Source organism: Scardinius erythrophthalmus (genome assembly GCF_964197995.2).
Source record: "Scardinius erythrophthalmus genome assembly, chromosome: 3".
NCBI classification, from domain to species: domain Eukaryota; kingdom Metazoa; phylum Chordata; class Actinopteri; order Cypriniformes; family Leuciscidae; genus Scardinius; species Scardinius erythrophthalmus.
Genome location: NC_138223.1, coordinates 16,995,766 through 17,012,963, shown reverse-complemented (window position 1 = coordinate 17,012,963; position 17,198 = coordinate 16,995,766). Strand labels below are relative to the sequence as shown.

Genomic DNA, 17,198 nt, shown 5'->3' with positions numbered 1-17,198 from the left:
ATGCCTTCACACCACTACAGCAAATTCAAAACGCCTCTGCCCGTATTATATTCAACCTCCCCTCTCCTCTCATACCTCCCCTCTTCTCCACCAGCTACACTGGCTTCCTGTTTACTTTCGCTGCTTAATTAAATTCCTTACCCCAGTCTACAAATCCCTCCCGTAACCCCCGGTCAGGATTCTGCTTGCTTGCCCAACCCTTCCATAGCCTCTGTTCTCACTGTAGCACTACCCTACTTACTCACCCTTGCCCAATAAACACACCTTCTTCCTTCAGCCTTTTCTTTTCAATGTACCACTTAGCTTAAAAATTGTTCAGCGCCTTGGTTAAAGGTGCTATATGTATATATATATATATATATATATATATATATATATAAAGAAATGGCAGCCTTGGTAAATTCTTTGCAAATGTCTAAAATGTCTCTGAAGATGTGTGTTTGTACACTTGTCTGTGTCTCTTACCTTGCACACATTTAGAGAGGTCTCTAAGGTTGAAAACGTAGTGAGATTTTGCTGGTGTAGGCAGCAGGTCTACACTCATACGATGGTAGATCTCAACAGCAGCATCCACAATGTTGTCAGCTGCCTGCTTCACTGCTGTGGGAAATTCAGTGAGGAAACCCTCTAAAATTGCCTACAAACATGCACATATAAGAACAGAAGTCAGTGTGCGCAGCAAGCATAGAGTTTATGATAGTAATATTTCAATGCCTAAAGTTTGTCTGAAGACCTTTACCACTATGGACAGCTCCAGAATTGACCAGTTAATGAGTTTAGACTGTCAGTTCAAAACCATGGACAACTCCAGCTCTCAGGCTGTGGCTTCAGAACCCTGGACAGCTCCATTTTCTAATGAGCTACTCTGCAGTCAACTTTCTATATAGGAAGCTACTAGAGATATGGAAAACTGCATATTTTAAAACTCATCTAGTCGGTGGGTTGTTTTAATGAGGAAGCCCAATTATGCAGGTTAAGGCTCATGCCTACTGAACACAATTCAGACACTTAAGGGATTCTTAAGGAATGTTCACATAATATGAAATCAAAAACAGCTAGATTGACTTGCAACATCATGGAAAAGAACAGAACTTGACAAATGTTCTTAAAAACTAAAGGCTCAGAAATGTCTTGTATTTGTTGTTGAAAGGTAGTAACTGTAACACAATAAATATTTGGAAAAACAGTTCCAAGTTAATTGAAATATTTTTTTTATCATTATTATTCAGTGTTGAATACAATACATTTCTCTCAACTCATCCATCATCTTGAAGAAAAAGAAAAATATTGTCGCAATGCATTCTGGTACTGACTTATCTGAGAATGATATGAAATTCTGCCTTAAATTTTGGCCAACACATGATATTGGTATCTTAGAATACTAATAGTGTTGCCTACCTTTTCAAACATCTGTAAATACAAGTGAAGTATACTTTCAGCTTTAATATGCTGTCTAGGTAGGCAGCTCACCAGGTTTGGGAACACAGCTTAAGTTGGCTCAAGATCATTGCCTTTTCTAAGTCAACAGACTGGCACAGCATGCAACAGCTTTAAAGTCAACATGAAACAGTGCTGGCTACCCATTGACTGTCATGCATACTGTATATGTGACATATTTCTGAATGAAACAGGTTATTCAATGAGAAAAATAAAATAAAATAGAGCAGGACTTGATTTTATCCAGAGGGACAAGACTGGATGTTACATACAGAATGGAGCCAGGTGGTTGGAAATCATAATGTCAACTAAAAAGGAAAGTTGTTTCAGATGCAGAGCAAGTTATTGATTTTTGGTACGTTTATTTGGAATAATGTGCACTGGTGACTCAAGCACAATAAGACCAAGAACATAAAAAAAGTAAATAGGTCAATTTTGATTTCATGTTGACTTTTAAAAGAAAAATGTTCATTCAAAATGAGTGCTACCATATGTCTGACCTTAAAAATCTGTTTGAGGCTGTGCTCAGAGGGCGTTGGGAGGCACAGCATGCTGAAGTGGCGGATGAAACGAGGAGTCACAGGGTTACGACCTCCACCAGGTGGTGCACAGGCTGCAGCTATAGTCATATCCTTTAGGGAGGAGAAGGAGACAGAAGATGGTGAATAAGTGCATATGAGAAAATATCCAAGGGACATCATTTAACTTTTTTGACACTTCCACTAATCTCATCAAACCTTTACTAGAAGAAATTAATGTAATATTGATCACAACCCAAATTAAAAGAGCCTTTTGACAGCTAGAAACTTAATGACCAATTTCTTATCAAATGACAGAAAAATCATTCAGGAAATGTTGCTGTGTCAAAGCAGTGTCATATTCAGCAACCAAAGAGCTACACTAACCCAAATCAGTTTCTCCAAGGGCAAAGCTAAATAGAGTACCACAAATCATCCTTTTAAAACTCAGCGGGTTCTTTCCTCTTGTCATATTTCTGTCTTTTATTTTATTGTAACTCATATTTGAGATTGATGAGTACTGAGGTCGACTGCAATGTCTCAGATCACCATATTTCTCTGTAACCTTGCCAAATCGCATAATTGTCCTTGTTTATATTATGCACTTTCATCTTTGTTTGTACAAGTGTATGAGTGTGTGTGTTCAACAAGCAGAGGGTTTACTTGATGCTAGTGTGTGAAAAATACATAATTAAGCATCATTCCCGAGGTGAGACAACAATCAAATGAGAGCAGCTACTTCAAACATCAAGAATTAGTGCCGCTCATTATATAATAAACATTACAACATACATTATTTTCTATCCCGATAGAGAGAAGGCAGAGAGTGAGAAAATGTTTAACGATTAAAACACTTGATAAAATTGGATTGTGGTTCCTGAGGATTCTGCGCAAACTGCTGGTCTCACAGCAGTTGCCCAGGATTAGGAATGGGAATCTTAAGAAAGGTAACAATTCTGGTTCTAGTAAACAATTATAATATGTATTTACAATTAACCTCCAAAATCCACACCAATTAGTAATTAGACAGATTTAAATCTCATTAAATACACATAACAGAGACTTAAGTACATATAAGAGTTTATTTTGACATTACAAAAACTTAGTCAAGATCCATTCTGATCAATTCAAGGTGTCCAAGTGAGTCATGAGACTGTGATGGATCTGTGAGCAAGATTCATTAAAAAAAGTGGCTCATGAGAGTTCACAAATTAGACTACAGTGGCTGTGCTGTATGTTTGTTTTGTGGTAATACTGTGGGAGCTTTTTAGTGTTATGTCCAGCGTTCTCATGAAGAATTCTGACCTTCAAGAATCGAACTAAACAGAAATTTGAACTTCATTCAAACTACACTGTTTATTTTTATTTATTTTTCCTTTTAAACAAAACCGGTTTTGAATAAGAAATAATTTTCAATTCCCATGCCAGGCCAGTAAAGTCAAACAAGGACAAATCTGTTAATATTTCTCATGTGTCATGTTTCCATTTTCTATGTGTAAGTCAGACGGTTGCTTACGTGTATCTCCTTCCAGAAGAACTTTTCTCTGTCATAGAAACCATGAAAGTCCTGGAACTGTCTGAGTAGCTCTATAGGGGGCTGAGAGCCATAACTGTCCAACTTTGGCATGTTCAGATCATCCACAAACACCACAATCTTTTTATTAGCAGGAGCACCTGAGATACATAAACACACAGATGATTTTCAGTATGGCAGTTTGCACACCCGCCATAATTGTATCTAAATTCCCCTTACCAAGTATATTCTTTTTCTTCTTCTCCAGTTTTAACTCAATGATCTCTTGGGTTCTGGCTGATGAAGTTTGGGCTGAGAAGTTGATGTAGACGGGGACATAACCTGCCTTTTCCTGGACACTGTTCAACAATGCCCGTGCCACAACAGACTAAAACACACAATAAGCCTAGTAAGCAGTTTCTAGTGACGAAACATAAAACTTTACTGCTTCACACACTCTTACATCACATTAAACATATGCCCGTCTTACCTTTCCCACTCCAGTGATGCCAGTAAAGAGGACAGAGTGATTAACAGACAGCAGTTTTTCCATCAGGTATCCATACCTCACTGTGTCTGTGGTGGGTACCAGCATCTCAAAGAAGGGCAACTCACTGTTATAACTAAAGGGGGGAATGATCCTCTCCCATGGCTCCAAACATTTAGTAGCAAAGTTCATATATACGCTCCACAAATCACATCCACTGGGCAACTATTATTGAGAGAGAGAGAGAGAGAGAGAGAGTTCACTGAATTATGTATTACATTTAAAATGCTCTTTTTCGTGAAATGAAAGTAAATGGGGACAGGTCAAGTTCCTAAAACAACAACATAAAACACAATAAAAGTAATCCATATGGTTTGTGCACTGTATTTCAGGTTTTCTCAATAGTTGTGTGTGAGAAACAGTTTTAAGGATGCAACAACCAATTTTTGTCAATTTGGATGGATGGATGGATGCTGTAGGTAGGCCTAGATGCTTCAAATTAATAATTATTAAGGGGGGGTGTTCAAATAAGTATAACAGTAATAGCAAGAAAAAAGAAAAAGAATGTGTTTCGGGAGTCTGTATTATAAGGGCAGGTTCTAGTACCCTTGTTCATTTCAAATGAACCATTTCCTTTTCTCCCCCCTCCCCTCCCCTCCCCTCCCCCCTCCCCACCCTGGATCATTCTGACTGGCTCTGTGAAATATTAATAATGACTCTCCACTGCATTCCGACCTTCTGAAATAAACACACCTTCCCTTAATCCTTATACAAATGTCAGGGGCATATTGTTTTTCTTCAATCTATTTCCCATTAAATATTCCTGAGGTCACATTTATGAATGTGACAGACACACGAGACAAGGCACAGCTGTCTATATAAAAAGAATTGAACAAGTCAGGTGCTATATATAATTTACAATGACCTATCAGTCAGGTCAATGTGCTCTTTTCAGGGTCAAAGCCCAGAGGAGGTTTGCAGTGTCTTCAATGTTCCACATCAGTTGTTTAACGGGAATAGCTACTGTATGGCCATTGAGAATACATTCAGATGGGACTAGAGAAAAAAATTATTACCTTTTGAATTAAGTAAAATTATGAAAACATTATGGCGGCAGATCTGTAAAGAACTAAACATGTTCATCCAAATCTTGTAGCACATAATGGTCTTTTCCTGAACAAAATGCTATTAGAAAGCTAATATGATTGTCATAAATTAAGGCAATAAAATAGAAATTCCCAGATATGCTCACTGATAAATTTCCATAAATGTAAGCATACTTCACAGGTTAATCAAAGTGATCTGAGATTATTTCAGAGTATATGAAATGTTCCTATGCATTACATTGCCTTTGACATTTATTCCTTTACCTTTGTATCACTGTTGTCCTCAAACTGCTGCCTGACGAAGGTGTCAAATGTGTCCCAGTGGCTGTCAATCAAATTACCGCCCACTGCCCACAGGTAGCAGAACACAAACGTCTGACATAACATATTGCTCAACTTGCTGGACTCCTACAAATACATACACAAAAAGCACATAAATTAAACAGTTGGATATCACCGCACTGCAATTTCTACTGAAATTGATATGAGACACTACTGAATGTCAATATGAGAGTGTTGAGTGTACAGCAGTTTTGGGGTCTGAATGTTCTGAACTGTGCCAGTCCAGGGTTTTGATTCATGGTATTTAATTTACAACTCAAGTTCCCACTCCTCTCTGAATCCTTATATTTCCGCATTTTTCTCAAAGGCGAGAAACCAAACATTCAGAGAGAAGTGTAAATGTGAATTTATTTTAATGCCTAATGGAATAGAAAAGAACATATCTCAGTTACAAATAAATCAGAATTTCTCTTCAGGTTTATTAATTAAACATTACTAGTGGGTAAAAAAAGATAAGTCAAGTACTTTTTTCCAAATAATGTTTTTATTTATTTATTATTTGCTATGACTTCAATACAATAACAGTATAAAAGACATTTAATTTAGCAAATAACACGTCTTTATATTATAACACTTTTTTTGCTCACATAGTATTAATGGGACTTTGTACATAGCCTTTATATTTTAGCTAGGGGTCTCTGTCATAATTTAAAGTACAATGTTATTATTCCTATGATGGCAAAGCTGAATTTCCAGCAGCCATTACTAAATGTCTTTTGTAACATTATAATATTATATTTTATTATCAATTTAATGCATCCTAGCTAAATACAATTTATTCATTTCTTTCTTTCAAAAACAAACAAATCTTGAACTACCTTGAATAGTAGTTTAGATAGGTAGTGTAGATCTACTAGGTTTTCTTTTTTGTCTTTAACCACATTATCAATTAGACGTCCTGTAGAAGCTTTCTAAAATATGTTAATGATTAATTTTGGTGATAGCTATGATGCATAAATACCATATTGAGGTTAGGGGCTCCATTGCTGAACAGTAACGCTTCCAATAGGCAGCAGAGGGTTGTGACTTTACTAATGTCCACCTGTCCAATGGCCTGAACACAGTGCTTTGAAACAAACTGCAGGCCCTTCTCCACATATTTTTGAAACAGCTCCATCAGATATCCACGTACAGGCTCTGTAATCTAAAAAAGAAAACGAAAAACACACACATTTCCCAGATGGTAATGGGTCTACAGTTCCAAAAACAAACTAAAAGACATTCTGGGCCCTATTTTAACGATCTGAAACGCAAATATCAAACGCGAAACGCAAGTAACTTTGTGGGCGGATCTTGGGCGCTGTTGCTATTATACCGGTGGGATAAATGACTCTTGCGCCCGACGCAAATCTAAAATTGGTTGGTCTGAAGTAGCTACATTACTCATTGGTGTGGTTTGGGCATAACATGAAATAAACTAATCAGAGCGTCATCTCACATTCCCTTTAAGAGCAGGCACGTTTGTTCCATGGTGGATTGCTATTATAACGGCGGATTTGCCAGGCGCACGCCAGGAGCGGTTCAGAGCCAAGGAAACGTTCTCGTCAGGGCCATAAAAGACAGAAAAGTGACATTGTATGGGGATGGGAGAAACCCACCCAAATAAGCTTCGGTTAAACAGGCGTATGATAATTTGGGTAAATGTGTAAGCTAGATTTATGCCTATTTTTTCACATCTTCATGGACACCACAATGATTTCCCTCATGTGTAATTATGTATGGTTTGCAAAAATGGCAACTGCTGCGTCTGTGTAGATGAGAGAAGCAAAGTGTATGCGCGTTGTTCACACGCTACATTATGGCCAAGCATGCGCCCTTAAAATAGCTTCTGAACGCGCCACTGAAAACGCACCACTGACTTTAGACTATGTTTTTCCTGGTCTGTGGCGAAATTGTTTTCTGGAACTGCAAAATAGCACAAAGGAACGTTTGCGCCGGAACACGTCTCCTCTTTTCGCTGAACCGCCCCCGGGAGCGCAAGTTCATTCCCTAATTTACCGACGTGCATCGGTGGAGGGAAAAGTCTGCTGTGCGTCGGGTGCAAAATAGGAATGATACATGCGTCGGTGTACAAAGTCAATTGCGCTGAGTGCAAGATATGGCCCAATAAGTCCAGCCTCTTTAAGGTTTGCCTATAAAACTATTAATTAAGACTCTTTCTAATGCTTCCGTGACTGTAAAACAATGTGAACACTCTGCTTTGAGTCCTCAGAGTTTAAATGGCTTCACCTTCTCGGCTAAACCTGAAAGCCACGTTTGAACATACGGCATCCACTTAAGCTCCTCTGGGTCAATGTACACCATCCCGCAACGGCTTACTGTAGCAGGAGACGCCACTGCCAGGTCTTGAACCTGATTGAGAAAAGCATGGCATGTAAGCGTACGTGACTAGCCTCTAGTTAAAAGCAGGAAATGCATGTGGAATTTAACAAACGGGGAACATGTGCACATTTGCGCATCTCACCTCAAACAACATGTGTATGGAAGGTGTGAGCTTAATCCTTTCACTGTTGGCCAAGCAGAGCATCTTATTATCATCCAGGACTGTGTTCATATTCTCAATCCACAGTGCATCCACCGGGCCATCACTGATCACCCATTTGTGGTCATCACTGAAGTCCTGAACTGCTGCCCGCACAGAAAGCGCCATCAGACCATCCCGCCATTCCAGCGTCAGCGGGTTCACCTCCCCGTAAAGCTCGCCCATGCTCACTGACTTTGGGTTGAGCACATAGGTCTTAACAGGGCGGTAGAAGGGATTTTGGTGGCCAGCGTGATGCAGGGTATCCAAGGTGTCTGCCAGCACACGATAGACAGTAGTCTTGCCACTCCCGGCAGGCCCCACGAGCATTACCCCATGGCGGACCAGCATGGTCTCGTACAGCTGGATGACCTTGCTTATGATGCATGGGAGGGGCTGGAGGGAGCGTTGGCACAGAGATGAGTGAATGGTAGACTGCAGGACACCGTAGTCATGCTCTGGGATGGCGACGCCAGGGAAGAGGTCTGACAGGATGCCACTAAGGTAAAAAAGAGTGGGTATTCACACACAAATATAGTGGCCCCGAGAAGTCCTTGGACTTTAAAGTCACACTTAATTTCACTGGATTACTACGGTGACCGGGAGGGGACATGTTCGGTTCACTTATTTTTGTCGTGGCCACAACATATAAACTCGTGGGAACGTCATATTAAGTCGTGGGAACGTGATTATAAGTCGTGGCCACGAGATCATTTTGTTGAGGTAACGACATCATTATGTCGTGGCCACGCGATGCAAAGTTGTAGCCTCGAGATCATATGTTGAGGGAACGATATATTTTTCTCGTGGCCACGACTTCATATTTTGAGAGAACGACATCTATTTGTCGTGGCCACGAGTTATGTTGAGGGAGCCAAAACGACTGGGCTACAGCAGTGATGGAGTCTGGAGATGACAGAAGAAATAACATTTTACTTTTAGGAATGTCATATAAAGATATAGGGCCCTATTTTAACGATCTGAAACACAGGTGTCAAAGCGCAAAGCGCAAGTAACTTTGTGGGCGGGTCTTGGCGCTGTTGCTATTTTCCCGGCGGGATAAATGACTCTTGCGCCAGGCGCAAATCTAAAATGGGTTGGTCTGAAGTAGCTTCATTATTCATAGGTGTGGTTTGGGCGTAACGTGAAATAAACCAATCAGAGCGTCATCTCACATTCCCTTTAAGAGCAGACGCGCTTTTTCTAAAGCGGATTCCTATTGTAACGGCGGATTTGCCAGGCGCGCGCCAGGAGCGGTTCACGGCCAAGGACAGCAACGCTCTCGTCAGGGACGTTGGGGATGGAGAAACCCACCCAAATTAACTTCGGTTAAAAAGGCGTATGGTAATTTGGGTAAATGTGTAAGCTAGATGTATGCTTTTATAATAAATTGTCTATCTATCTATCTATCTATCTATCTATCTATCTATCTATCTATCTATCTATCTATCTATCGTAATAATGTATGATTTGCAAAAATGAAAACTGCTGCTTCTGTGTAGATGAGAGAATCAAAGTGTATGCGCGTTGTGCACACGCTACATTGATTATGGCCAAGCATGCGCCCTTAAAATAGCATATGAATAACATGCGCAACGCGCCACTGACTTTAAACTATTTTTTCCTGGTTAGTGGCGCAATTGTTTTCTAAAACTGCAAAAGAGCATGAAGGAACGTTTGCGCCGGAACACGCCTCCTTTTTTGCGCTGAACCGCCCAGGGAGCGCAAGTTCATTCCCTAGTTTAGCGACGTGCTTCTGTGGAGGGAAAAGCACGCTTTGCGCGGGTGCAAAATAGGAATGATACATGCGTCGGTGTTCAAAGTCAATTGCGCTGGGTGCAAGATAGGGCCCATAGTGCGGTCTTTGGTTTTAAGACATGGGCACGTTATAAGTGAAAGACACCTGAAGCGCATTCTTAAATTGGATGGGCTTTTTTGTCGCACTTTTGCACTGGCATGAAGTTGGTTTGACGTTGGACGTTCGATATTCGTATATTTAGGGACCGTCTCAAAATGACATGCGACATTGGCATAAACGTTTCTAACTTTAATAGCATTTGAAGACAATGACTTACAGTCATAAAACCAACTGTAGGCTACATTGTTCACCCAGGTCTCATGTATGATGCACATCTTTAATATTTGTATTTATTTTTGACAATAAACTGTTAAATCATATGCAAATATTGCTATGTATTTCACTACTGTATGGGATCACTACTGTCACATACCTGACACCTAGATGAACAATGTACAGTTGGTTTTATGACTGTAAGTCAAAATTCTTCAAATGCTATTGAGCTTTAAATATTGTCATATTCTGTATGTGATCCCATACAGTAGTGAAATACATAGCAATATTTGCATATGATTTAACAGTTTAAATATCAAAAATCTAAAAGGTGTGCATCATACCTGACACCTAGATGAACAATGTACAGTTGGTTTTATGACTGTAAATCATTGTCTTCAAATGCTATTGAGCTTTAAATATTGTCATATTCTGTATATGATCCCATACAGTAGTGAAATACATAGCAATATTTGCATATGATTTAGCAGTTTATTGTCATAAATATCAAAAATATTAAAGGTGTGCATCATACATGAGACCTACAGTATATGAACAATGTACAGTTGGTTTTATGACTGTAAGTCAATGTCTTCAAATGCTATTGAGCTTTAAATATTGTCATATTTTGTGTATGATCCCATACAGTAGTGAAATACATAGCAATATTTACAAATGATTTAGCAGTTTATTGTCATAAATATAAAAAATATTAAAGGTGTGCATCATACATGAGACCTGGGTGAACAATGTACAGTTGGTTTTATGACTGTGTAAGTCATTGTCTTCAAATGCTATTAAAGTTAGAAACGTTTATGCCAATGTCGCATGTCATTTTGAGACGGTCCCTAAATATGCGAATATCGAATGTCCAACGTCAAACCAACTTCATGCCAGTGCAAATGTGCGACAAAAAGCCCATCCAATTTAATAATGCCAAAGACCGCACTATATCTTTATATGACATTCCTAATTTAAAGTAAAATGTTATTTCTTCTGTCATCTCCATCTCTGCTGTAGCCCAGTCTATGGTACGGTTACAGTATTGGCCGCTGTGGCTCCCTCAACATAACTCGTGGCTATGACAAATAGATGTCGTTCTCTCAAAATATGAAGTCGTGGCCACGAGAAAAATATATCGTTCCCTTCAACATATGATATCGAGGCTACGACTTTGCATCGCGTGGCCACGACATAACGATGTCGTTACCTCAACAAAATGATCTCGTGGCCACGACTTATAATCACGTTCCCACGACTTAATATGACGTTCCCACGAGTTTATATGTTGTGGCCACGTCGCCACGACAAAAATAAGTGAACCGAACATGTCCCCTCCCGGTCACCGTAGATTACTAAAAGTTTTAATTTTTTTTTTTTTTTTACTTTATATCTAAAGAAATTAATGGTACCTCTGACAAATATGACTTAAATAATGTACACTCACATGAGATAGAAAATGCTATTTTATTCTATGTAATGGTGGCTCCCCCTCATGGTGGGTGCCATGGTCAATAATAACCATCTATGTCTCTCTCACACAAACACACACACACATACTGTGTGTATGTAGGTTTTTGTGTTTTAGGATTTAAATAAAACATTCTGCATTTTACATGTTCAAAAAACCCAAATTTAGTATGATTTATAAGCTGTTTTCATCATGGGAACCAAAAAATGTCCAAATATTTCTGTTATGTCCTTCCTCACTTATTCTCTCATTAATAATGTTTCAAAAGATCTCTACTTCAGATAAATGCAGAACTTTTTAACTTTTTTTTTCCATCAAAGAATCCTGAAAATAATACACACAAAAATATTATGCAACAAAAATGTTTTTAACACTGATTATAAAAAATAACTACTTGAGCACCAAATCAGTATATTAGAATGATTTGTGAGGGATCGTGTGACTCTGATGTCTGTAGTAAAGGCTGCAGAAAATTCCGCTTTGTCATCAATGAAATTAATAAAAAAAATCACAAAATTATTTTAAAATATTACTGTCTTTTTTTTTACTACCTTTTTTTTACATGCGATATTAAAAACCTCTGGTCACCTGAAAAGCACTGCATCATCTTTGAGGAACTTGGGAAGGTTCGAATCTCGCAGAGCTCTGATCAGCACAACATCCTCGCTCAACTGAGGGTTTTCTCTTTTTAATGACCTGAACACCACACATACATAATAAATAACATATTAACAGTTGTTCAGAAAATGTGAGCAGGAATACACAACTTGCAGCACAAAAACATTGGATTCCCTTAGTGTTTTTACACTGCATGCACACAGGACATCACAAGATAGATCTTATTATAGATGGCATTCACAAATTAAACAAGATTTTTACATTTTCTGAAGAAAATGGAAGCAATGCTCTGTGAGTGCTCTGTGAGTGCTTTTAGAGCATTGCTATGTGGTTGCTAGGGTGGAAAATATGAGGTAAGTGGTGCTTGCCCGCCACAATATTAGGATGTTGTAGGTGGTTTTGCTAGGGTGGTTGCTAGGTCATTTCTAGATGGTTGCTATGTGGCTGCTTCCTGGCTTAGGGGATTTTTTTCACACATTTTAATGCTTTAATGATCAATTCACACCTCTCCTCAACAAGACACATGATTCAAGGTGTCATTCATGCCTTGATAAGCACCAATTAGTACTGTGGGAATCATAAAAGACATCCATGCTATTAAACAGCCTGTATTCCATATCAGTAATTTACACAGAATATGGTGCTCAAATTTACTCTCAATTTTTAAACACTCTACAGCTGTTCATATATTCTTGTAAATAGTTTGGTAGCCTAAATCAAATTGATTTAAAGACAGACATTTTGAACCACTGAAGAACACAGTGTAATAAAGGGACAAGGATGTGAATTTATACTGCACATAAAACCTGAGTGCTAATAAAATGTGCCAGTGACATGAGGTTAACACACACAAACACACTGAAGACTTCCTGTTGGCCATGATCTGCTTAGAGGTTTCTTGCATAGCTGTATTTTATTGGCCTTTACCCCAAACACATCTCTAACTGAGACTGAGCGTGTGCAAATTAATTCTCAATCAAAGGCTGACTTGTTTATAAAACAAAGACAATAAAAATTTGAGAAGACAAGAGTGGCTTAGAAAAGCCCTAAACAAACACTTTCCAAGACTGATTTACGCTATTTATGTAACGTTCATTGTTGAAAGATCATTATACAGTGCATGTTTTTTCTGTCACTTTTGATGAATTTAAAGTTACAAAAGATTTCTATTTCAAATAATGTTGTTCTTTTAACCTTTCAATTCATCAAAAAATCCTGAAAAAATGTGTCATGGTTTCCACAAAAATATTAAGCAGCACAATTATTGATTTCTGAAGGATCATGTGACACTGACCTCAGGCTGGAGCAATGGCTTTGCCATCACAGGAATAAAGTACATTTTAAATTATATGAAAATAGAAAACAGTTATATTAAGTTGTAACAATATTTCACAATACATTTTTATTTATTTTTTACTGAGAGTTTGATTAAATAAATGCTTTGATTAAATAAATTGATTAAATAAAACCTTGGACATAAAAAAAAATAAATAATAAATTGTACCAACCCCAAACTTTTGAATGGTAGAGTGTGAGATTGACTCATTGAGTAATGTGAAAATGTGTTTGTGCTGTAGAAAAAGAGCAGAGATCAACCCTGAATGCCTCACCCTGCCATGACCAGCACAGATTTGACAGCTCTCATGCCGAAGTCATAGTGATCCTGCTGAGAGAGCTGCTCACTGCAGAGCTTGTACATCTGAGTCATCTTCCTAGCAAGAGTCTTACTAGACTCAAAGCCCTCAGAGTACAGTATCACCTACAGGGAGAGAGAGCGGTTTTCAGATTAAAGATACTGTAGAACTGTTTGGATTGTCAGATAAGACATGCTAATATTAAGAGAATTTTATATAGGACTCATGCAATTCCTCTAAACAGATATCCTCTAAGGCTGTGGTCTCTGATGAGATTTCAATAGTTCCATAAAACTGTTGGTTCTTTTTTGAGAGTATGTTTTCTTTGGACAAAATCTAGTGAACTAAAAAAATACTAATATTTATTATTATTATTAAGGTTGCCAAAAGTTCATTTTTTTTGTAAAAGAAAATAAATCTCTAAATAAGATGCCCAAACCAGGGCATGTGAGCTAACGTTGGCTCGTGACCCTTCTTGATATGGCCTGTCACACTATATCACAAAGGGGTGGGGGGGATTGGGGGGAAATGCTATTGATATTGTTATGTTCATTCCAAATTCATCTTTAAGTAAAAAAAAAAAAGTTTTATTTTTCAATTGAAATCTAGAGTATATAAGTGATTTTAAGTCAGATATAATGCAACATTTACTTAAAAGGTTTAGGCACCTCTGCTCTAAATGCTCCAAATTACTTCATCATTTCATCATTTTACAAAGGGAATAAAGTGTGTATTGAAGTTAAAAGTACATTTTCTAACCAATGAATTGTGGAAATTTACAAACAGGAAATCACAGTGGTAAGACATCAGTTTCCTCTCAGGAAAGGCTAATTCTCACTGCACTAACAGAGACGTCGAATGAAGCAGGCAATCACCAGATTACAGCACATCACTTCTCGAATATTCCATTACCCGACAATGTTTAATCTGCGAAAACAAGTGCTGAACAATGGCAACAGACTCAGACTGATGACACTCTGATCCAACAAATCCAGAAGAATGTGTCTGTTTCCATTGGTCTGTCAGTGCAGTGTGAATTAGCCTTAACGCACACACATGAACAGAGAAAAGCTTTTAATGAGTACACACATTAGGTGAGCAGAGCAATCTCTGACCTCTCCACCTAGTGTGGTTTATCATCATTACTGGGATCAGATCAGGTGGTTTAATCACACACCTCAGCGATAAGAGCATAGTTGGGCACCATCATGGCTATGGGTCGGAAAAGGGCTTTCAGGTTGTCAGGGAGTTCGGTTCTGCCAGCGTAACCAGGGTTCATAGTGATGAAGGCAGCACACGTCATCACCAATTTTATCTCTCTTCCCTCAAACGTGAAATGAGTTAGCTGCAGAAAATAATCACAATCCAGACACATGCAGTTGCAAAAAGTTCCAGTATAAGTACTTGTTTGTGAGCATATGATACTGTACATGCATATGTGAGTGTGTATGTGCTTTACCTTGGCTGCCTTGGCATTTCTGATAGTGATGAGTTGTTGAGCGATGACAGACAGTACCTCGATGTTGATGCGATTGAACTCATCAAAGCAGCACCAGGCACCTGACTGAGCCAAACCACTGAAGAACGTCCCCATCATCTGGACACACAAATGCCATATAACACTTGTAGCAAGCTGAATACTGAACAGAGTGAATATTTACATATTACATTTACATATGTTCACCTTAAAGGTAATGCATAAGAATTAAACCGTAAACAATTGTTGTAAGTGCAATGACTATGATATATATGCTGCAGCGCCAATTTGGCAAGGTTGATTAATCAGCTTATGTTTGGCTATTTCAAGATTATTGGCCAAAAATCATGCCTGTCTTGTGAATCCTTCCATTATAACCAACAAAGTATATTGAAGAATGAACAAAAAGGGTGGCTGAATGCACACTGATCCACTCAAGACTGAAAAAGTCTACAAAAACATTTTTTTATTTTATAAATTGTATCGGGCAAAAAGTGCAAATTGCATGCGAGTTAAAAACAAATAGACACCAGCAAGCAAACGTTTCAGCACATTGCTATCTTCAGTGCTCCAACAAAGTATAAACATGATGGCAATAAGAGATTCAGTGTACAGCTTCATTGATTATAATGGGAGTTTTCACAAGAGTGCAGCTTGTGTACCTCGCATTGTAATTGACAGCTTCAGTGATTATAATGGCAATGAACTTTGCTCAACACTGTATGAAAAAACACAAGTCTGCCCACCATTATAGTGGTAAAATGCGTGTTTGTTTCTAATGTCTTGAGCAAGATCATTTTATAGGAAACAGAGTAATCCCTCTGATCAATCCAGATGTGTTGGTGTTGCATCTGTTCCCCCTGTCTTAGATTCTTCCTCTTTATCAACTCAGTCTTCATTCTACAAGCCTTTCATGTTGTCTGGATCAGTAGCACTCACTAAGAATTCAAAACCTACTCTGATCACCATATTGAGAGAGACAGGAGCAAGCACCAATCTCTCAGGGTTGAAAATGGTTTAAATTGTTGTATGCTCCAGAATTCCTGTTGACGGTGTTCCTTTAACACCGTTGGATGGACATAAGGAATTTCCCCAAAAGACTGTAGAAAATCAGAAAAGCGTCTAAGCGCCCTCTTTACGTTCTTCCTAATGCCTGTTAGTTGTCCGTGGATTTGCCCATATTTGGCGTTTAAAATGGAAACGTCTTTAGACATGGAAAATCAATTTTACACTATGACTGTTTTTAAGGCCTAGTCAGAATCTTTAACGTCTTTATGACATATGACTCCCCCAGCAAACACTAAACACTGGCCATAAATAAGGACAGCCTGCTGGGTAAAGCTCTCAGAAAGATGTGTACAGTTGTTTTTATGTAACGTACAGAGAACTTCAGTTGGAGCTCTGCTGCCTCCTATTGACAAATGCAATGAATGAATTCACTCTAATTTGACAGAAAAACAAGCATCTCTAGGTCATACTGGTTGTCTAGCTCCTTAACAAATTGATGAGGAAAAAATAAAATAAAAGTTGAACTGTAAGAAAGACAGATTAGTACCTTATAGTCGAGTCCATCTGAGCAGTTAAAGACCACACATTGGATTGCCAGAGCTTTCGCAAGGTCTTTAGTGGTCTCAGTTTTGCCTGTGCCAGCTGGACCTGCAGGAGCTCCCCCTAGATCCAGCTGCAGCGCTCCCATTAGGCAGAGGTAACATCGATCCTAAAATGAAAAAAGTAAACATATATGCAGTTCGCACACACATTATTAGTACAATCATGCTCCTGATAAATCACGCACACCACACTGACATAGATCTGAAATTTCTATACATGCATAAAAATCTAAATGTATTTGTTAAACTTGTATTTCTTATGACGTGAAAAGACGCAAACTGATATTGGCCATGAGGGCATAAATGCCACCATTTTAATATTTAAAATGTAGCGGCAAAAAATCTAAATCGAGTTTTAATTCCATCAGAGCTTTATTTGTTGTTTGATAACTA

At 38.4% G+C, this 17,198-nt stretch overlaps 1 protein-coding gene across 1 annotated transcript in view; it reads right to left on the bottom strand.

The window, feature by feature from the left end:
- The window catches only part of dnah6 (dynein, axonemal, heavy chain 6), a gene marked incomplete at both ends in the record, with an annotated part of 105,110 nt that overhangs the window by 71,914 nt on the left and 15,998 nt on the right, over nt 1-17,198 (bottom strand). The window contains 14 exons of the mRNA XM_081360404.1: nt 466-637; nt 1,938-2,069; nt 3,472-3,629; nt 3,709-3,856; nt 3,959-4,180; nt 5,326-5,469; nt 6,365-6,547; nt 7,633-7,755; nt 7,868-8,423; nt 12,055-12,162; nt 13,695-13,843; nt 14,896-15,063; nt 15,178-15,315; nt 16,751-16,912. Coding sequence (XP_081216530.1) covers nt 466-637; nt 1,938-2,069; nt 3,472-3,629; nt 3,709-3,856; nt 3,959-4,180; nt 5,326-5,469; nt 6,365-6,547; nt 7,633-7,755; nt 7,868-8,423; nt 12,055-12,162; nt 13,695-13,843; nt 14,896-15,063; nt 15,178-15,315; nt 16,751-16,912 — 2,563 coding nt within the window. The remainder of the gene's footprint in view (nt 1-465; nt 638-1,937; nt 2,070-3,471; nt 3,630-3,708; nt 3,857-3,958; nt 4,181-5,325; nt 5,470-6,364; nt 6,548-7,632; nt 7,756-7,867; nt 8,424-12,054; nt 12,163-13,694; nt 13,844-14,895; nt 15,064-15,177; nt 15,316-16,750; nt 16,913-17,198) is intronic.